The following is a 23827-nucleotide window of genomic DNA, read 5'->3' as shown; positions in this document are numbered from 1 at the left end:
ACTTTCATACATGATAGACCTTAAAATATGCAAAAACTAATTTAAATTCTTTAAATAAATCTCTTTTTTAAACAATTTACAAAGTTTACTTCGCAAATACTTATAATTGAGTAGAAATTTAATTTTAATTTTTTTACCATAAAATAAGGAAAATACATATTGTACCTGTAAATTCTCAAAGCAGTTAAAACTATCTTTAAAAGCCATATACACCATTTTGAGTGGCTACTTTGGCAGCTGCTCATAAAGGGTATAGCTCAGGGGTGACGGGTTATGAGTATGGGGTGTAGGTCATAAGCCGCCATGAATTTTAATTTTTGTTTTTCCATAACAGTAGCATGAGAGGGGTCAAATTGGCATCTGTGCAAATCTTAGGCAGCGCAATAGCGCTGCCTAAGTAACGACCAATGTTAAAACAATGTAATATTTTTTTTCTCCATACCCGGGCACTTCGTATCGGAGAAGTTGTCGTAGAAACTTCGAAAATGGCTCATTCGATTGGATATTGGTGTGGCTAGTGCCCTTTTTAATAGTCAAAAGTGATTGGAGGGCAACTAACAGCCTTTCCACGGTAACAATTTCCCGAAGAACATCAAATCCAAATTTTGAGATAGATATATTATTGAGCGTAGTTTATTTTCTCAAAGAGATTATTTTTCTGAGGAGGACATTTACCCACTGCTCTCTGAGCAAGGGTTGTGGGTCATGCCCTATGGGCATATAAGGTTTTTATAGAACGCGTTGTCGGCATATATGAACGATGTTGGCAAAATGTATTGTTTATTATTTTTTTTTTCCTTTAGACCAGGGCACTTCACATCGAAGAAGTTGTCGTAAAAACTTCGAAAGGGCTCATTTAATTGAAAATTGGAGTGGCCTGTGCCCTTTTTAATAGTCGAAAGTGAATGGAAGGCAACTAACACCCCTTCCACGCCCACCATTTCTCGAAACAGATCCAATCAAAATTTCGAGATAGACATTTTGTTCAGCGTAGTTGATTTCCACAAAGAAATTATGTTTTTGAGGAGGATACTCCCCCACAGCCGTCATGGCAAGGGTTGTAAGTTACGCCCTGGGGGCATATAAGGTTGTTATAAAAAACGTTGTCGTAGAAGCTTCAAAAAAGGCTTATTCGATTGGAAATAGAAAGGGCTAGTGCTCTTTTTAATAGTTGAAAGTGATTGAAGGGCAACTAACCCTCCTCTCACGCCCACCTTTTCCCCAAACACATCCAATCAAAATTTTAAGACAGTCATTTTGTTCAACGTAGTTGAAAGTTCTGGAAATTAAATCTTTGAGGATGACAAACCCCCGCAGTCCTCAGGGAAAGGGTTATAGGTTATGCCCTGGGGGTATATAAGGTTTTTATAGAACGCGTTGTCGTAGAAACTGCAAAAAGGGCTCTTTCGATTGGAAATTGAAATGGCTAATGCCCTTTTTAATACTCGAAAGTGATTGGAAGGCAACTAACACCTCTTCTGTGCCCACCATTTCTTCAAACATATCCAATCAAAATTTTCAGATAGCCAATTTTTACCTCACAATTTAAAGTTCAGGAAGTTATACCTTTGAGCAGGACACTCCCCCCACAGTCTTCGGGGCAAGGGTTATAAGCTATGCCCTGGGGGCATTTAAGGTTTTCATTGAAGTCTTTGTCGTAGAAACTTGAAAAAGGGCTCATTCGATTGAAAATTCAAAGGGCTAGTGCCCTTTTTAATAGTCGAAAGTGATTAAAGGGCAACTAGCCCCCCTCTCACGCCCACCTTTTCCCCAAACACATCCGATCAAACTTTCTATATAGCCACTTTTTTCAACGTAGTTGAAACTGTTTGCAATTAGCTCTTTAAGGATGACACCCCCCCCCCCCCAATCCTCAGGGCAATGGTTGTGTTATGCCTTGGGAGCATGTAAGGTTTTTATCGAAAGCGATGTTGTAAAAACATCAAAAAGGGCTCATTCAATTGAAAATTGAAAGGGCTAGTTCCCTTTTAATAGTATTTAAGGATGAAAAACCCCCCAGAGCCCCCAGCGCAAAAGTTGCAAGTTGTGCCCTGGGGGTTATACGGTTTTTATAGATAGAGTTGTAAAAAGTTTAAAAGTGGCTCACTCAACTGGAAATTGAGAGGGCTAGTGTCCTTTTTAATAGTCTGAACTGATTGGATGGTAGTTAACCCCCTCTCACACCCACCATTTACCCAAATATATCCAATCAAAATTTTGAGATATCCATTTTGTTCAACGTAGTCGAAAGTTCTGAAAATTAGGTTTTTTAGGATGATAAACTTCTCAGAGCCCTCAATGCAAGGGTTGCTAGTTATGCCCTTGGGGCATATAAGGTTTATATAGAAAGTTGTTGTAAAAATTTCAAAAAGCGCTCATTAGTTTGGAAACTGAAATTACCCTTTTTAATAGTCGAACACGAGTAGAGATTAATAGACCCCCTCTAACATCCACCTTTGCCCCAAACACGTCCAATCAAAATTTTTAGATAACCGTTTTTTTTCAACGTAGTTTAAAGTACTGGAAATAAGATCTTTAAGGATGACAACCCCCCCCCCCCCCAACAGCCCTCAGGGCAAGGGTTGTAAGTTATGCCCTGGGGGTATATAAGGTTTTTATAGAACGCGTTGTCGTAGAAAGTTCAAAAAGGACTCTTTCGATCGGAAATTGAAATGGCTAGTGCTCTTTTTAATAGTCAAAAGTGATTGGAAGCCAACTGACACCCTTTCCACGCCCACCGTTTCCCCAAACATAGCGAATCAAAATTTTCATATATCCATTTTGTTCCACGCTGTTTAAAGTTCAGGAAGTTATACCTTTGAGTAGGACACTCCCCCCACAGTCTTCGAGGCAATGGTTATTAGTTATGCCTTGGGGGCATATAAGGTTTTATTGAAGTTTTTGTCGTAGAAACTTGAAAAAGGGCTCATTCGTTTGGAAATTCAAAGGGCTAGTGCCATTTTTAACAGTTGAAAGTGATTAAAGGGCAACTAGCCCCCCTCTCACGTCCATCTTTTCCCCAAACACATCCGATCAAAATTTCTATATAGCCACTTCATTCAACGTAGTTGAAACTGTTTGCAATTATCTCTTTAAGGATGACAACCCCTCCCCCCAACCCTTAGGGCAATTGTTGTAAGTTATGCCCTGGGAGCATGTAAGGTTTTTATCGAAAGCGATGTTGTAAAAACATCAAAAAGGGCTCATTCAATTGAAAATTGAAAGGGCTAGTTCCCCTTTAAAAGTATTTAAGGATAACAAAACCCCCCCAGAGTCCCCAGCTCAAAAGTTGCAAGTTGTGCCCTGGGGGTTATACGGTTTTTATAGATAGAGTTGTCGCAAAAACTTTAAAAGTGGCTCACTCAATTGGAAATTGAGAGGGCTAGTGTCCTTTTTAATAGTCTGAAGTGATTGGAGGGTAGCTAAACCCCTCTAACGCCCACCATTTCCCCAAATATATCCAATCAAAATTTTGAGATATCCATTTTGTTCAGCGTAGTCGATAATTCTGAAAATTAGGTCTTTTAGGATGATAACCTTCTCAGAGCCCTCAGCGCAAAGGTTGCTAGTTATGCCATGGGGGCATATAAGGTTTATATAGAAAGTGGTTGTAAAAATTTCAAAAAGGGCTCATTTGTTTGGAAACTGAAATTGCCCTTTTTAATAGTCGAACACTAGTAGAGATTAATAGACCCCCCTCTAACGCCCACCTTCGCCCCAAACACATCCAATCAAATTTTTTAGATAGCCAATTTTTTCAAGGTAGTTGAAAGTTTTGGAAATTAGATCCTCAAGGATGACAACCCCTCCCCCTCCCCACAGCCCTCAGGGCAAGAGTTTTAAGTTATGCCCTGGGGGCATATAAGGCTTTTATTGAAAGCGTTGTCGTAGAAACTTAAAAAGGGTTCATTGAATTGGATTTTGAAAGTGCTAGTGCCTTTTTTAATAGTTGAAAGTGATTGGAGAGCGACTAACGCCCCTCTCACGCCCACCATTTTCCTAAACATATCCAATCAAAATTTTGAGATATCCATTTTGTTCAACGTAGTTGAAAGTTCTTGAAATTATTTCTTTTAGGAGGATAACCTCCTCAGAGCCCTAAATGCATGGGTTGTAAGTTAAGCCCTGGGGGTATATGAAGTTTATATAGAAGGCCGTTGTAGAAATTTCAAAAAGGGCTCATTTGATTGGAAATTGAAATTGCCTTTTTTAATAGTCGAAAGTGAGTAGAGAGTAATTAATCCCCTTCTCGCGCCCATCATTTCCCAAAAAACATTCAATGAAAGTTTAGAGATAGCTATTTTGTTCAACGTAGTTGAAAGTACTGGAAATTTGTATTCAAGAATGACACCCCCCCCTCCCAGCCCCAAGGTCAAAGGTCGTAAGTTGTGCCCTGGGGGCATATAAGGTTTTTATAGATAGAGTTGAAGTTGTAAAACTTGAAAAGGGGCTCATTCAATTGGAAATTGAGAGGGTTAGTGCCCTTTTAAATATTCGAAAGTGATTGGAGGGTAACTAACCTTCCTCTCACGCCCACCATTCCTCCAAACACATCCAATCAAAATTTTCAGATAGCCATTTTATTCAACGTAGTAGAAAGTTCTGGAAATTAGATCTTTGAGAATGACACCCCTGCAGCCCTCAGGGTATGGGTTGTAAGTTATGCCCTGGGGCCATATAAGATTTTTATTGAAAGTGTTGTCGTAGAAACTTCAAAAGGGCTCATTTGATTGGAAATTGAAAGGGCTAGTGCAATTTTTAATAGTTGAAAGTGATTGGAGAGCGACTACCGTCCCTCTCACGCCCACCATTTCCCCATACACATCCAATCAAAGTTGTGAGATAGCAATTTTGTTTAACGTAGTTGAAAGTTCTGGAAATAAGGTCTTAGAGGATGAAAGCTACCTTAACAGCCATTAGGATAAGGGTTGTAATTTATGACCTGGGGGCAGATAAGGTGTTTATGGAAAGTGTTGTCGTTTCAAAAAAGGCTCATTCGATTGGAAATCAAAAGGCTTAGTGCCCTTTTTAATAACCGAAAGTGATTGGAAGGCTTTACATTTTTCTAGTAAAGATCGATTAGGGTATAATATATTATTTTTTGTTGTTGTTGTTGAAATGAATTTTTATTGTCAGTTTAATATACATATAGTGATATTTAGTAATCAAAATGTTAATATTATTTGATTTATTGAAGTTATAAAAGTAAAAACATTTATATTTTTTCAGTATAGTGCAATTTTTGTTCTGGCCTTGGGAAGGCATAGGGGTTTTGCGCCCGACTTATGTTAATTTCTGCTCGTTATGAGTTTGACTCAGTTATTTATTGTAATTTCTGTTCGTCTTGGGTTTCATTTATTTATTGATACTGATTTGTGATAGTTTTATGCTTGGTAGATTATTTGATTTTATTTTCTCTCATTTTTTGTTTAATGGAGTTCTTTACTTTTCTTTGAAAAACTTATTTTGTGGGAAAAGTTTTTTTTAATTAATCACAAATAAAAGCGAGGTATATACAAACTAGAGCCAAAAATGAATTTTCAGCATCCAGTGTATCCCTTAAATATATGGAAATCGTAAATACTTGCTACCCCTCTCCTATTAATGCGTAATTATGGCTACACACAAGATAAATTACCCTTCTGCAACTCCTACCGAATTACACTATGAATTAACCAACAATTTGAACTCATCAACCATGAAATTTGAACTCATGTGAGTTCTTGAATAATATGCAAGAAATAATGCACTAAATAAAATAGAAAAAAAAACAAAAGAAGAGGAAAGAAATAAACTACCCATCGGATCGCTATTTTTGAGAAACGCTCCCTGACTCCAGAACATAATTGGGAAATTTTTATAATAATAAAAAAGAAGCTGCAGAATAAAAAAAAAACAAGGAAAACACTTAAGGATACAGTAGAACCTGCCAGTAAAGGTAGTATCAGATTCATAGGATTTCGACAAAACCCTTAAAATACCAAGGAAATCAAAATGTGCCTTACACCTCCTTAAGTTATTTGGTACCGCGTATTTTTAGCCTATTTTTTGCTGAGTTTTCCCGCATATTTTTTTCCAAATTTTACACCCATTATACCAAAAACTGTATAACTGTATATGGAGGGATTTTTCATTGAAAATTTGATTCTCGTATTTTTCCCAATTTTGAATGTATAACCAATATATTAGTTTCGCAAGTTTCACTTAACCTGTTCAAACAATTAGAGTTCATTTTTACTTTTTTTGACACTTCAAAGGGCGAAGGGATCTAGGAAAAGCTTCTTGGGTAGAAGGTTGATAGGATTGCTCAATTTTGCAAATGTAAAAATTTATATTCTTCTTTAGAAACAATGATTTGTCTTCACACAATTTAATATTGATAGAAAGCCTGATAGATTGAAAGTCACTTAGGAGTCGATTCAGGTTGTCTTATTAGTCTGCTTTGGATCTACTAATCAGAAGGACGTAATCATCGTATGCCAAGCAAGACAGGCATACTCCCTGTCTTGTGGACACGTCCTGCTAGTTGCGAACCTTCTTCCAGCAATGGGTTAAACTGTATGGTACGGCAGGATACCATCGTGGGAGGATCCTCTCCAGGAGGACAACTGCGAAGGGGCGGAAGATCCAGAATTGGAACAACGACCTCTGAAAGTTGACGGAGAGCAGGGGCTTGCCGCCTTCAATAAATTAGCCAAGAAACCATGTCTTTTCAAAATATGAGCACAGGCTAAAAAGATCAAAGTAGAAGTGCTACCGCGTACGGGGAAATCGACGACCTTTGCGATTTGATGCTAATAATCAATGTGAATAATGATGATGAATTTTTTACCGCGTACGGGGAAGCCGACGACCATCATAGGACAAGGACGACTCCCTGACTGGATGACAGTTTAATATTTTCCAAAAACACCCTCAATATTGGTACACAAAATACCGGACTTTAGCTAAACCTGGCAAAACTTATCTGGTGTTGAACGAGATTGATAGATACAAGTGAGATATATTCGGTTTGTCTGACACGCACCTTTCTCGAATCGGAGATGAAAACATCCTTGGAACCACTTTCCTACTGTCGGTACGTACTGATGGTGTTCATCGGCAGGGTTTTGGCTTCATCCTCTCTCCGGCCGCCCAAAAACCATTAATGATCTTCACTCATGTATCGGAAAGAATAGCAACCACCCACCTGAAAGGGCCCATCAAAAATCTCTCAGTCGTCCAGATATATGCCCCGGATTCAACCCGAAGTGAAGAGGAGTGCGACCAATTCTACTTCCAGCTACAAAGCTTCACTGACCAGATCCCTAAAAATGATATACTTATCGTTTGGGGTGACTTTAATGTGATAGTTGGTAGTGGCCATGCTGGTCCAGAGAATGTCATGGGCCCACACGGACATGACTGTCTTAATGCAAGGGGAGAACAACTTATAGACTTCTGCAGGGAGAATGAACTCTACATCGCCAATACCGCCTTTAAGTACAGACACCGCCGAAAGGTAACATGGAGATCCCCTGATGGAGTCACCAAAAATATGATCGACTACGTCCTGATATCCAAACGTTGAAAGTCATCTGTAATGGACACTGTCTCACTCCATTGTGGATATTTTGACTTGGACTACACACTCCTGATGTCCAAACTCAAGCTGAGGTTAAAACTTCTTCCAACAGCCACAATAAAATGCCGTGATATCCTGAGTACATCCACTCCGCTCGCAACTTCCGAAGAGATCGATCGCTTGGCTGAACATGCTACCTCTGCAATCCTCAAGACTGCAAGCGACATCCCTGGTAGAAAATCCAAAGACGGAAAGCCTTGGATCACTGAAGAAATAGTTCGATTATGTGACCAGAAACGCCTAAATAACAACAAATCTGGCCGAAACAGCCGAGATGCCTACAAACATTTCAAACGGAAAGTTGAGCGTGAAATCAGGAAGGCATTCTGCAACTATATTGGCGAAAAGTCTAAGGACTGTAAAACCCATTTCATGAACGGCAACAGCCACAAGCTCTTGAAAACAGTCAGCGAACTATCCTCAAAAAAATATCCCTCAACGCCGGCAATCCTAGACAAGCAGGAGAACGACATCAATGATGCCAAGATGAAACTCGAACGATGGAAGGAATACTTGTAGGAGAAACTGAACCCTGAACTAATTATCCACCCTAATTTCCTCAAGTCCTTCCCAATCATAGATCGAGACCCCCTCCACCTCCCATCAGAAGCGATACCAAAGTGGCAATAGAATCCCTAAGGCGAGGCAGACGGTGTCACTGCTGAACTGATAAATGTTGGTTCAGAAGATGTTGTTAACCTATAATACAGTCTCGTATCAGCCACCTGATCTACTGGACACGTCGCGCAGCAGTGGTGCAAGGCAGCAATAGTCCAAATGCACAAAAAAAGCTCGAAGAAAGAATGTAACAATTACCGGCCCATCAGCATCACAAGCCACCAAACCTGACCATGATCCTGCTCCGCAGAATTCAAGCCATTACCGCCACTGTTCTTGGCGAGTATCAAGCTGGCTTTTGATCGGGACGATCAACTATTGATAAAATTTTTACTGTGCGTCAGCTGATGGAACTGTTCATCGAGTTTAACAGAGACTTCTATCGGCTCTTTATTGACTTCCGACAGGCCCTTTACCTAATATGAAGGAAAGGCTTGTGGCATATTCTAAGACACTACGGTGTCCCAGATGAAATAGTCAGAATCACTGAGGATATGTACAACCAATTCAAAAGTCAAACACTGGCCACTGGTGGACTCTTTGGTGAATTACCAACAACTTCCAAAGCCCTGCAAGGATGCACCCTCTCGCCACACTTGTTTAAACTGTTTCTGCATGCCACCCTCTCCCTGATACACGTCGAATATGGAGCCAGAATGGGAGGAATCCTAATTGATAAACTAGCATATGGGGATGATATAGACCTGATCCACTACCGCCCAAGAACTCCAGAATCAGGCTGGCTACATCTCCCAAGCAACGACGCCGTTTGGTAAGGAGATTAATGTAAACAAGACCAAAATCATGGTCACGTCACGACAAGAGATAGCAACCCCCCACCCCCTCGATGGTAATAGACGGTGAACAAGTGGAAAAAGTCAATCAATTCCTTTACCTCGGCAGTCTTTTGACGGCTGACAAAATCCACACTGTCGACATTAAACGCCACCTCGGTCTTGCCAGCTCTAACTTCAAAAGACTATGAAAGATCTGGAAATCTAGCCACCTTTCGAACCATCTGAACGTGCATCTATTCATCAGTCTGATCATACCCATTGCTATGCATGGGTGTTAAACCTGGACATTAAATGCTGAAAACGAGTGTAACCTTCTTAAGTTCGAAATGAGAAGATTGCGCCGGATAGCCAAGATCAGATATACTGACCATGTCACAAACGAAGAAGTCCGAAGAAGGCTGAAGTCGCAAGACACTATCCTGAACAAAATCCCAAAACAGCAGCTGCGCGGGTTCGGCCATGTAAAGCGAATGAATCCCAAACGTCTGCCCAATATCGCGCTTAGGGGGACAAATGAAGGACTTTGACCTCGGGGAAGACCGCGCAAAAGGTGGATTGAAAACTTTGACCAACAACGCATTGCCCCATTATCCCAAAGTACACTTGACAGAACAGCATATCGAGCCCTAATTCATCAGATTCTGGAAGGAGTGGCCCCGAGACGTCCCATGGGGATTTATTGGACTTAAGTAGTAGTAGTAAGTAGTATTCAACGAAAAAAAACTCAGCGAAAAAGAGATTAAAAATATGTGGCACCAAACAATTAAAAAGGCGTCGCTTTCTTTTGAAAGAAAGGGGTGCTTTGGATGTTTTGGAGAGCTTGTTAATGTTTGAATTTTTTACGGACGACAATTGTCGAATTTATCTCGAATTATGTTGAATTGTCGAATTATGTCGAATTTCCCTGTTTTTGTCTTTCCCGGTTCAAATTTATAAAACTAACAAAAATGTAATGATGTCATAAAAACTTCATAATCTTGAAACAATCAAAAGAAGTAGCTTCGAAAATCGCAGTTTTCAGGTATTAATAGACCTAAGATTAGTCCAGGGGGAAATTTTTATTCTGATGTCCTTAGTACGTTAGGCCTAGATTATTTAGGCATAATTATAGTTCAATAGTAGAATTCCAAAATCCTGAATTTTAGCAATTGGTATTTTGATAGAGTCACCTACAACATCATATTAAGGAGTTCTAACGATGTTCGAAAAATAAATGCCAAAAAGGGGGTAAATGTAATTTCAAGATACTATAGAATCTATACTAGAGATACTTTAGAAAACCTTCTTCTCCGTTCTGTTAACATTTTTTTTTTTTAATGGCTACTCCGCAATTATTTACTATTTAGCAAAAATTTAATTTTTCTTACCACAAAATAAGGGACACACATTTTACAAGCTGTAAATTCTCAAACAACTAATGAAGTTTCAAAACCATCTTTAAAAGTCATATACATATTTATAGGCAGCTGTTTTGACATTGGGAAATCCTTATAATAAAAAAAAGTAACAGCAGCATTAAAACAATACTGAAAAAAATAATAATTTAAGAATTCATTCAAGCTACCTTGCAAAGTTAGGATCAGACGTAAAGTCTTTCATCAAAATCCTTAAAGGACGAAAGAATTCAAGAAAGGTTTTCCTGAAAGGGTGATGATAATATAGAAAAGGTCTGTTCATAATTAATAGAAAATAATTGAATAAAATACAATAATTGAACGGTACAAATCCCAACGAAGGCTCCTTGGCTTATAAAGAAAACGGAAAACTTACGAGTCGTTTAAGCCTTATGCTCCGGCGGGAACACGCGATTTTGCGACAAGCTTAGAGTCATAATTTGCACCCAAAGGTCTGTTCATAATTAACAAAAAATAATTGAATAAAATACAATAGTTGAATGGTACAAATCCCTACGAAGGCTCCTCGGCCTGTAAAGAAAACGAAAAACTTACGAGTCGTTTAAGCCTTATGCTCCGTCAGAAACACGCGATTTTGCGACAAGCTTAGAGTCACAATTTGCACCCAAAGGTCTGTTCATAATTTAAAAAAAAATAATTGAATAAAATACAATAGTTAAATGGTACAAATCCCTACGAAGGTTCCTCGGCATGTAAAAAAAAGAAACACTTACGAGTCGTTTAAGCCTTATGCTCCGTCGGAAACATGCGATTTTGCGATAAGCTTAGAGTCATAATTTGCACCAAAAGGTCTGTTCATAACTAACAAACAATAATTGAATAAAATATAATATTTGAATGCTACAAATCCCTATGAAGGCTCCTCGGCCTGTAAAGAAAACAAAAGACTAACGAGTCCTTTAAGCCGTATGCTCCGTCCGAAACATACGATTTTGCGACAAGCTTAGAGTAATAATTTTCACCCAATGGTCTGTTCATAATTAAGAAAAAATAATTGAATAAAATATAATAGTTGAATGGTACAAATCCCTACGAAGGCTCCTCGGCCTGTTAAGAAAACGGAAAACTTACGAGTAGTTTAAGCCTTATGCTCCGTCGGAAACAAGCGATTTTGAGACAAGCTTAGAGTCATAATTTGCACCCAATGGTCTGTTCATAATTAACAAAAAATAATTGAATAAAATACAATAGTTGAATGGTACAAATCCCTAAGAAGGCTCCTCGGCCTGTAAAGAAAATGAAAAACTTACGAGTCATTTAAGCCTTATGCTCCGTCGGGAACACGCGATTTTGCGACAAGCTTAGAGTCATAATTTGCACCCAAAGGTCTGTTCATAATTAACAAACAATAATTGAATAAAATACAATAGTTGAATGGTACAAATCCCTACGAAGGCTCCTCGGCCTGTAAAGAAAACGAAAAACTTACGAGTCGTTTAAGCCGTATTCTCCGTCGGTAAAAAGCGATTTTGCGACAAGCTTAGAGTCATAATTTGCACCCAAAGGTCAGTTCATAATTAACAAAAAATAATTGAATAAAATACAATATTTGAATGGTACAAATCCCTACGAAGGCTCCTCGGCCTGTAAAGAAAACGAAAGACTTACGAGTCGTTTAAGCCTTATTCTCCGGCGGAAAAATGCGATTTTGCGACAAGCTTAGAGTCATAATTTGCACCCAAGGTCTGTTCATAATTAACAAAAAATAATTGAATAAAATATAATAGTTGAATGCTACAAATCCCTACGAAGGCTCCTCGGCCTGTAAATAAAACGAAAAACTTACGAGTCGATTAAGCCTTATGCTCCGTCGGAAACATGCGATTTTGCGACAAGCTTAGAGTCATAATTTTCACCCCAAGGTCTGTTCATAATTAACAAACAATAATTGAATAAAATATAATAGTTGAATGGTACAAATCCCTACGAAGGCTCCTCGGCCTGTAAATAAAACGAAAAACTTACGAGTCGCTTAAGCCATATGCTCCCTCGGAAACAAGCGATTTTGAGACAAGCTTAGAGTAATAATTTGCACCCAAAGGTATGTTCATAATTAAAAAATAAAAATTGAATAAAATACAATAGTTGAATGGTACAAATCCCTACGAAGGCTCCTCGGCCTGTAAAGAAAACTAAAAACTTACGAGTCGTTTAAGCCTTATTCTCCGTCAGAAACACGCGATTTTGCGACAAGCTTAGAGTTATAATTTTCACCCAATGGTCTGTTCATAATTAACAAAAAATAATTGAATAAAATATAATAGTTGAATGGTACAAATCCCTACGAAGGCTCCTCGGCCTGTAAAGAAAACAAAAAACTTACGAGTCGTTTTAGCCTTATTCTCCGTCGGAAACACGCGATTTTGCGACAAGCTTAGAGTCATAATTTGCACCCAAAGGTCTGTTCGTAATTAACAAATAATAATTGAATAAAATACAATAGTTGAATGGTACAAATCCCTACGAAGGCTCCTCGGCCTGTAAAGAAAACGAAAAACTTACGAGTCGTTTAAGCCATATGCTCCGGCAGAAACAACCGATTTTGCGACAAGCTTAGAGTTATAATTTTAAACCAAAGGTCTGTTCATAAATAAAAAAAAAAAATTTAATAAAATACAATAGTTGAATGGTACAAATCCCTACGAAGGCTCCTCGGCCTGTAAAGAAAACGAAAAACTTACGAGTCGTTTAAGCCTTATGCTCCGTCGGAAACATACGATTTTGCGACAAGCTTAGAGTCATAAATTTCACCCAAAGGTGTGTTCATAATTAACAAAAAATAATTGAATAAAATAAAAAAGTTGAATGGTACAAATCCCTACGAAGGCTCTTCGGCCTGTAAAAAAAACGAAAAACTTACGAGTCGTTTAAGCCTTATGCTCCGTCGGAAACATGCGATTTTGAGACAAGCTTAGAGTCATAATTTGCACCCAAAGGTCTGTTCATAATTAATAAAAAATAATTGAATAAAATACAATAGTTGAATGGTACAAATCCCTACGAAGACTCCTCGGCCTGTTAAGAAAACGTAAAACTTACGAGTCGTTTAAGCCTTATGCTCCGTCGGAAACACGCGATTTTGCGACAAGCTTAGAGTCATAATTTGCACCCAAAGGTCTGTTCATAATTAACAAAAAATAATTGAATAAAATACAATAGTTGAATGGTACAAATCCCTAAGAAGGCTCCTCGGCCTGTAAATAAAATGAAAAACTAACGAGTCGTTTAAGCCTTATGCTCCGTCGGGAACATACGATTTTGCGATAAGCTTAGAGTCATAATTTTCACCAAAAGATCTGTTCTTAACTAACAAACAATAAATGAATAAAATATAATAGTTGAATGGTACAAATCCCTATGAAGGCTCTTCGGCCTGTAGAGAAAACTAAAAACTAACGAGTCGCGTTAGCCTTATTCTCCGTCAGAAAAACGCGATTTTTCTACAAGCTTAGAGTCATAATTTGCACCCAAGGTCTGTTCATAATTAAAAAAAAATAATTGAATAAAATATAATAGTTGAATGGTACAAATCCCTACGAAGGCTCCTCGGCCTGTAAAGAAAACGAAAGACTTACGAGTCGTTTAAGCCTTATGCTCCGTCGGAAACATGCGATTTTGCGACAAGCTTAGAGTCATAATTTGCACCCAAAGGTCTGTTCATAATTAACAAACAATAATTGAATAAAATACAATAGTTGAATGGTACAAATCCCTATGAAGGCTCCTCGGCCTGTAAAGAAAACGAAAAACTAACGAGTCGTTTAAGCCTTATGCTCCGTCGGAAACAAACGATTTTTCGACAAGCTTAGAGTCATAATTTTCACCCAAAGGTCTGTTCATAATTAAAAAAAAATAATTGAATAAAATACAATAGTTGAATGGTACAAATTCCTACGAAGGCTCCTCGGCCTGTAAAGAAAACGAAAAACTTACGAGTCGTTTAAGCCTTATGCTCCGTCAGAAACACGCGATTTTGCGACAAGCTTAGAGTCAAAATTTGCCCCAAAAGGTCTGTTCATAATTAACAAAAAATAATTGAATAAAATACAATAGTTGAATGGTACAAATCCCTACGAAGGCTCCTTGGCCTGTAAAGAAAACAAAAAACTTACGAGTCGTTTAAGCCTTATGCTCCGTCGGAAACACGCGATTTTGCAACAAGCTTAGAGTCATAATTTGCACCCAAAGGTCTTTTCGTAATTAACAAAAAATAATTGAATAAAATATAATAGTTGAATGGTACAAATCCCTACGAAGGCTCCTAGGCCTGTAAAGAAAACAAAAAACTAACGAGTCGTTTAAGCCTTATTCTCCCGCGGGAACAAGCGATTTTGCAACAAGCTTAGAGTGATAATTTTCACCCAAAGGTATGTTCGTAATTAAAAAATAATAATTGAATAAAATAAAATAGTTGAATGGTACAAATTCCTACGAAGGCTCCTCGGCCTGTAAAGAAAACGAAAAACTTACGAGTCGTTTAAGCCTTATTCTCCGTCGAAAACACGTGATTTTGCGACAAGCTTAGAGCCATGATTTGCACCTAAAGAACAAGAGGTACTTTTGTCTTATAGCCACCCCACTCAAGATCTTGTATCGCAAACATGAGACAATAGCCGGTTTTTATGGTCTTTACACCAGACAGTATTAGCTTCGGCTCGGTGGGAAACACATTATAGCTATTTTTAATTAAGTATTTAGTTGGTATTTTGGTTCGGTTAGGTTATATAATCCGGTCTGGGTGGACCCCCTCCCATAATTCTGTTTTGTAGTTTTCATAATTTTGTCGATAAAGTATAATATTTTGATCATATTTTATTTTGTTTCTTTAGCATTAATCAAACCTCACTTCTCGACAGAACTTGAGTGTGGTGGCTATAAGACACAAGTACCGGACAAGATACTTGCATCATTCAATTTTTTAGTTTCAGATTTATCGATTCATTGAGCCAGAATTATCATATAACTTACACTTTTTCTTAGAGAATAACCCAAACTTGCTTAAATATGGGACAGTTCTCTTTTTTGATGTTTTCTTGCTAATTTTCAAAGTATTTCCAAATGTAGAAAAAAAAATGTAAAGCAAATTTCAAAAATAGGCTTCTATAGATGGATAAAACTAAATTTCAGCTATCAAAAGATACAAAAATCTTATTCTTGCGTTGAAAAAACTAAAACCTCAGGACTTTAGAAGATAACGGACTAAAAACTTGCACAGAGAACATAAATAGCACTAAATCAGAGAAAAAATTAAATAAAAAGAAGACTATACAGATTATAAAATAAATCAGCAAAGAAAAGACTCGGAGAAAAAATAAATAGATTGAATAAATTTAATAGACATCCAATCAACCCTAAACAGAAAAAATAAATGTATGAGAGACCCAAAATTTCTTACCCTACACAGAAAAAAAAACCAAGCCAAGCACAGAAAAAAAAAATATCTAAGAAACGAAATATATCTTTCCTAAACAGAAAAAAACAAACGTCTACAAAAAATACAAACCATGCACAGAAAAAACAAACGTCTAAGAAGCCCAAATTTCTTACCTACACAAAAAAAGTCTATGAAAAACCAAGCACAGAAAAAAAACAAACGTCTAAGAAACCAAAAATGTTTTACCTACACAGGAAAAAACAGACGAAAAATAAACCATGCACAGAAAAAAACAAACGTCTACGAAAAATACAAACCATGCACAGAAAAAACAAACGCCTAAGAAGCCCAAATTTCTTACCTACACAAAAAAAAAGTCTATGAAAAACCAAACCAAGCACAGAAAAAAACAAACGTCTAAGAAACCAAAAATGTTTTACCTACACAGAAAAAAACAGACATCTACAAAAAAAAACCATCCACAGAAAAAAAAACGTCTACGAAAAATACAAACCATGAACAGAAAAAAAACGAACGTCTAAGAAGCCCAAAATTTTTTACCTAAACAGAAAAAAACAAACGTCTATGAAAAAACAAACCATGCCCAGAAAAAAAAAATTACGTCTAAGAAGAGCAACATTTTTTTTACATACACAGAAAAAAACGTCCACGAAAAATCAAACTATGCATAGAAAAAAACGAACGTCTAAGAAACCCAATATTTCTTACCTAAACAGAAAATAACAAGCGTCTACGATAAACAAACTATGCACAGAAAAAACGTCTAAGAAGCCCAAAATTTCTTAACAACTTTTTCAATAAACTAAACGATCTTACTGCCGACAATATGACTCGCCACAACAGGATTCAGATCGGACCTTACGTAGGGAGTAAAAGGAAATTGGATATTATTTATACTACGCAAATGTAATTTTGATCAAGGGTAAAAGACTGCGGAGCACGAAGGGACTGAGGGATGTCACCATGAAGCTGAAAAAGTAAAATTTGCACTCGAAAGAATGTTCTAAATCAAGTAAATTGATAAGTTCTGAACGATTAGTGTCCTGCATGATAATTCCAACTTTGTTGAAATAACAAGATTTATGTATATCTTCATTTTAATCAAATCAACGCGATGTTTGAAATACTAGTTATCATAGCCTACATAAGGATATCCAAAAATTGGACGTACTAATCCTTCAATCTACTAATCGCCACATTTGACAGATGGATTTCGGATAACTGAGGAAAACCTGAGAAACACGCGAGAAAACAAAACTTAGCTTTGAAAAGGTTATGGTAAGATAATTTGTATCAAACCAAAGAAGTACTCACTCAAACAAAATTGCTAAATTCAATTCATGTTCTGATCCATATCTCTCAACAGTGCCAAGGCTGCTGTCACCAGAGATAGAAACAAGGACAGTAGAGATGCTCGTCTGGATTTGAGGACTCCCCTGTACCAAACAGGTTTTTCTGGTAGTCCTATTCTACAGGGCATTACACCTTTCAAAGAGACGGGTTTTCTATTGTGACATCGATTTTTTGGAAGTCAAACTTATGGATATATGTTTATTTTTTATTTTTTTTTAAACTGGTATTTTTTTCAATGAAGGCCATAGCACCTTGCAGAAACCCGTGAATGTAGGACTGAAAGTCCAATTAATAATCAAGTTATTGTGACCGCCATTTTTGATATGGTTAAGTGAGTATAATCTGGTTTGGTTTGTTATTGCGAGAGGATTACTCAATTTACATCTTAGTGTTAACTGGGCAATGACTAAAGGAACATTTGAAGGTGGAGAAAAAAAGGGGTAATTAGCGATTGGATAATTTTAACAAGAAATGACCGAAAAGTGTTTTGGAGGAGATGGAATGAATGTGTACTGTATAATACACAAGTGATGATTTTCAAAGTGTTGTCAATTTTAAATAGTTTAGAAATAAAAAAAATTAACAAGAAATGGCTGAAAAGTGTTTTGAGGGAGTTGAGTTGCACGAGGGTTGACTTGCACGAGGGTTCAGTTACATACGGATTCAGTTACACGGGGATTAGTTAAATGGGGTCAAGGAGCACGGTGGTTCAGTTGGACGGAGTTTCGGTTAGACAGGGGTTCAGTTACAGGGGGGGTTCAGGTGCCCGGGGGGAATCCCTTTTTCGAAAATCAGGCTCCCTGTTTTCAAAATCCCTTTTTCTTCTGAGGCTTGGATCATTTGGTGGCTAGATATTAAAAGTAATGAAATTTATATAATTTCAATCTGCATAAAAACCCAATTCTTGTTAATTGTTATCAAAATTCCATTTTTGAGCTTTGGTTACAATTGAGCTAAGTCGCTCCTTCATTACAATTTAACACTATGAACTATTTGATAAAACTTATTGGGCTAACGTCCTATTTTTAATTAATCCTGTAGCAAGCCGGAGTTTTTGAAGCACGATTCACGCTATTATAGCTTAGTATTTCTGAGTCCAGTTGAAATGTGCACCATTTTAGAAAATTCTCTTTTTGGGGGGAAGCTTTTGGTTCCTTTACGTGTACGTAAAGGACTGAAATACCCTTACAGGAACTAGAACTTTTTATCTTCCGTGAAAATGTTCACAAATATGGTATTACTTTTTCCATCTTCCACTTAAAAATTTAGAATTGAACTTTAAATTTCTTTATGTCTTTGTGAAATAAAGAACTTAAGTGGAAGATTTTTATTTTCTCTGGATAAATTAGAATTGAATTGTGTTCTTTGGTAAAATTCAGTAAGGAACTTGAACTTTCCTTGACTTCGTTGAGAAAATTTTAAATTGAACTTTAAATTTTTTCATCTCTTTGAGAAAAGTCGGAACTGAATTTAAGAAAATTTAGAATTAAAGTGAAACTTTCTATCTTCACAGAAAATAATCACAATAATAGTATAACTTTTCCTATCTTTTATGGAAAAATTAGAACTGAACTTTAAATTTTTTATGTGTTGGTGAACATAAAACTGACGTGGAAGCTTCACATACGAAATACTAAGAAACCTTAGCTCAGAAAAGTCTGAAATATCCAACTACTCATCCCAAACTAGAATTTCCAGTCAAATGAGCCCTCTTAGGATATTTTGATACCACTAGGTCGATAGACCAAAAATATTTTGAATACACACACGCAAAAACTCACACATACACACACACAGAAACTTACACACACACATAAAAACTTACACACACACGCACACACACACACAAAAACTTACACACACACACACAAAAACTTAAACAAACACAAAAACATCTTTGCTAGAAAACTACTCTACGTGAACCGAGATCCACCCAAGAAAAAAGTTTTTGTCACTCTAAGAAGTTTATCGCTAGACATAGATTTACAGAAAATTTAAGTTTGAACAATTATTCTTTATTATTTCACCTCATGTTTGATTTAGTCTAGTAGCTCTTTACTTTTAGTTGAAAAATTTCCTCTTGTGGGTTTTGGAAAAAAAAAAGTTTTTTGTCACTCTAATAAGTCTATCGCGTAAGGAACAACACCGCCGAATCTGAAGGTCTGATTTACATTCAGATTTATTGACTTTTTTGGGGGGTGGTTCTCCCTTTTTCGAAAATCAGGCTCCCTGTTTTCAAAATCCCTTTTTCTTCTGAGGCTTGGAGCATTTGGTGGCTAGATATTAAACATAATGAAATTTATATAATTGCAATCTGTATAAAAACCCAATTCTTGTCAATTGTTATCAAAATTCCATTTTTGAGTTTTGGTTACAATTGAGCTAAGTCGCTCCTTCATTACAATTTAACACTATGAACTATTTGATAAAACTTATTGGGCTAACGTCCTATTTTTAATTAATTCTGTAGCAAGCCGGAGTTTTTGAAGCAAGATTCACGCTGTTAATGCGTAGTATTTCTGTGTCCAGTTGAAATGTGTACTGTTTTCGAAAATTTTCTTTTTGGGGGAAGCTTTGGGTTTCTTTACGTGTACGTAAAAGACTGAAAGCCTCTTACAGGCTTTTTCTTTTCTTCGATATATTTGCTTACTTGGTTATTCAGCGTAAGCAGCGAATTTATGGCAAATCCAGGGAAGAATTTTTTTTTGAAACGCTTTCTGGGTTTCATTACAAAAGTGACGTTCCTCGCAAAAACATAAGTTGTTCCCACAAAAGGATTTTCGTTCTTAATTAAAAAAAAAAACACTTTTTCCACAAAATAAGTTTTTCAAAGAAAAGTAAAGAACTTCATTAAACAAAAAATTAGAAAAAATAACATCAAATAATCTACCAATCGTGAAACTGCCACAAATCAGCATCGATAAATAAATGAAACCCAAAATGAACAGAAATTACAATAATTAACCGAGTCAAACTCAAAACGAGCAGAAATAACTCTAATAAGTCTATCGCGTAAGGAACAACATCGGTGAATCTGAAGGTCTGATTTACATTCAGATTTATTGACTTTTTGGGGGGTGTTTCGCCCTTTTTCGAAAATCAGGCTCCCTGTTTTCAGAATCCCTTTTTCTTCTGAGGCTTGGAGCATTTGGTGGCTAGATATTAAAAGTAATGAAATTTATATAATTGCAATCTGCATAAAAACCCAATTCTTGTTAATTGTTATCAAAATTCCATTTTTGAGTTTTGGTTACAATTGAGCTAAGTCGCTCCTTCATTACAATTTAACACTATGAACTATTTGATAAGACTTATTGGGCTAACGTCCTATTTTTAATTAATCCTGTAGCAAGCCGGAGTTTTTGAAGCACGATTCACGCTATTAAAGCTTAGTATTTCTGAGTATTATTACGAGAATCATACGGGAGAGGAATCTATATCTTGGGGATTAAAAGAAATTAAAACTTCTTCTTATCAGATTCAAACGCTTAATAGCCCAAGCTTATGTGACTCAAATTTCTCTATAGAGTGCTAACGTGTATTTGTTGAAATAATTCAAGTCCAGTTTCAGAATTCCTATCAAGTCGAACAGTAAAGCAAAAACAAAAAGAAAAAAAAACCCTAATTTTAAACAGTTTTTTGGGAAACAAGGTGAAAGTAAAGTGCAACTCGTATAAATGAAACCTGAAGCGAACAAAAACTATAATAATTAACCGAGTCAATCTCAAAACGAGCAGAAATTAACATAAGTTGGACGCTAAACTCCATATGCCTTCCCAAGACACGAACAAAATTTGCACTTTACTGAAAAAATACAAATGGTTTTACTTTTACACCTTTAATAATTCAAATGACATTAACATTTTGATTACTAGTGGTTTTATTGACGTTACGTGCCTATTAATTGGAATTTAACACCTAAACGCACTTGCAAAATCATTGCACTAGTGTTTTGGATTTGCCAAGATTTAAATGTTAAGAGTGATAACATTTTTGTGTTTGTGCTAACGAACTGTAAGTAAGGAGCGACACGACTCAATAGTAACCGAAACTCTAAAAACCAATATCCCTACTTCGGAAGTTTCAAGGTCCTATCTGCAAAAATGTGTAATTAATTTCTTGAAGTAATTGATACTTAATGAAGAAAAGGGTAAAAATTATAGGTTTTACACACACACACACACAAAACAAAGTTCGCCCTCGCTTAGCATGCACTACCTAGTGTGCATCTTGGAGCACCACGGGATCTGTACAGTTCCAACTACATTTGGCACATTTCCACCACGCTTTGCACAGTTGTGATATGCTAGACAAAGTTCACCACGCTTGGCTGCGTATGTGTCTGTGTGATCATAGGTTAGGTTAGCCTATGTACGCGCGCGTACAGTTGAATAAAATATGCAAAGTCGACATAACTTTATTTCATTTTTTAAGGTTAATTTAGACGAGGTTGCATGGTCTGCCATGCACCATCGTCTAAATTAACCTTAAGCAATGAGATACATTTATGTCAACTTTCCATCTTTTCTTCAGCTGCCCGGACGCGGACATAGTATCCGCTAACCTATGATCACACATACACATACACAGCCACGCGTGGTGAACTTTGCCTAGCATATCACAACTGTGCAACGCGTGGTGGAAATGTGCCAAATGTGGTTGGAACTGTACAGATCGCGTGGTGCTCCAAGATACACACTAGGTAGTGCATGCTAAGCGAGGGCGAACTTTGTTTTGTGTGTGTGTGTGTGTAAAACCTATAATTTTTACCCTTTTCTTCATTAAGTATCAATTACTTCAAGAAATTAATTCCACATTTTTGCAGATAGGAGTTTGAAACTTTCGAAGTAGGGATATTGGTTTTTAGAGTTTCGGTTACTATTGAGTCGTGTCGCTCCTTACTTACAGTTCGTTAGCACAAACACAAAATGTTATCACTCTTAACATTTAAATCTTGGCAAATCCAAAACACCAGTGCAATGATTTTGCAAGTGCGTTTAGGTGTTAAATTTCAATTAATAGGCACGTAACGTCGATAAAACCACTAGTAATCAAATTCTTAATGTCATTTGAACTATTAAAGGTGTAAAAGTTAAACCATTTGTATTTTTTCAGTAAAGTGCAAAGTTTGTACGTGTCTTGGGAAGGCATATGGAGTTAAGTGTCCAGCTTATGTAAATTTCTGCTAGTTTTGAGATTGACTTGGTTAATTATTAAAATTTTTGTTCGTTTCGAATTCATTTATACGATTTGCACTTTACTTTCACCTTGTTTCCCAAAAAACTGTTTAAAATTAGGTGTTTTTTTCTTTTTGTTTTTGCTTTACTGTTCGACTTGATAGGAATTCTGAAACTTGATTTGAATTATTTCAACAAATACACGTTAGCACTGTATATAGAAATTTGAGTCGTATAAGCTTGGGTTATTAAGCGTTTGAATCTGATGAGAAGAAGTTCTAATTTCTTTTAATCCCCAAGATATAGATTCCTCTCCAGTAGGATTCTCGTAATAATGCTCAGAAATACTAAGCTTTAATAGCGTGAATCGTGCTTCAAAAATTTCGGTTAGCCACAGGATTAATTAAAAATAGGACGTTAGCCCAATAAGTTTTATCAAATAGTTCATAGTGTTAAATTGTAATGAAGGAGCGACTTAGCTCAATTGTAACCAAAACCCAAAATGGAATTTTGATGACAATTAACCAGAATTGGGTTTTTATGCAGATTGCAAATATATAAATTTCATTACGTTTAATATCTAGCCACCAAATGCTCCAAACCTCAGAAGAAAAGGGGATTTTGAAAACTGGGAGCCTGATTTTCGAAAAAGCGAGAAACATCCCCCAAAAAGTCAATAAATCTGAATGTAAATCAGACCTTCAGATTCAGCGATGTTGTTCCTTACGCGATAGACTTATTAGAGTGATTTCTGCTCGTTTTGAGTTTGAGTCGGTTAATTATTGTAATTTCTGTTCATTTTGGGTTTCATTTATTTATCGATGCTGATTTGTGGCAGTTTCACGATTGGTAGATTATTTGATGTTATTTTTGCTAATTTTTTTGTTTAATGGAGTTCTTTACTTTTCTTTGAAAAACTTATTTTGTGGAAAAAGTGTTTTGTTTTTTTCTAATTATGAACGAAAATCCTTTTGTGGGAACAACTTATGTTTTTGCGAGGAACGTCACTTTTGTAATGAAACCCAGAAAGCGTTTCAAAAAAAAAAATTCTTCCCTGGATTTGCCATAAATTCGCTGTTTACGCTGAATAACCAAGTAAGCAAATATATCAAAGAAAAAAAGACGTCTGTAAGGGTATTTCAGTCCTTTACGTACACGTAAAGGAACCAAAAGCTTCCCCAAAAAGAGAATTTTCTAAAATGGTGCACATTTCAACTGGACTCAGAAATACTAAGCTTTAACAGCGTGAATCGTGCTTCAAAAACTCCGGCTTGCTACAGGATTAATTAAAAATAGGACGTTAGCCCAATAAGTTTTATCAAATAGTTCATAGTGTTAAATTGTCATGAAGGAGCGACATAGCTCAATTGTAACCAAAACTCAAAAATGGAATTTTGATAACAATTGACAAGAATTGGGTTTTTATACAGATTGCAATTATATAAATT

General features: G+C 36.6%; 1 protein-coding gene across 2 annotated transcripts in view; it reads right to left on the bottom strand.

Moving 5' to 3' along the window:
• LOC148953542 (uncharacterized) overlaps nucleotides 1-10487 on the bottom strand; it is a 207245-nt gene extending 196758 nt beyond the window's left edge. For both annotated transcript variants that reach the window (XM_089088591.1, XM_089088592.1), the window contains exon 1: nucleotides 10407-10487. In XM_089088591.1, coding sequence (XP_088944717.1) covers nucleotides 10407-10427 — 21 coding nt within the window. In that variant the 5' untranslated portion in view covers nucleotides 10428-10487. The remainder of the gene's footprint in view (nucleotides 1-10406) is intronic.
• Nucleotides 10488-23827: the final 13340 nt, after the last annotated feature.

Source organism: Artemia sp. Qi Xiang Cuo, chromosome 4 (assembly GCF_049724085.1).
Source record: "Artemia sp. Qi Xiang Cuo chromosome 4, ASM4972408v1, whole genome shotgun sequence".
NCBI lineage: Eukaryota > Metazoa > Arthropoda > Branchiopoda > Anostraca > Artemiidae > Artemia > Artemia sp. Qi Xiang Cuo.
The sequence above is the reverse complement of the archived record's forward strand: the minus strand, read 5'-3'. Positions and strand labels throughout refer to the sequence as shown.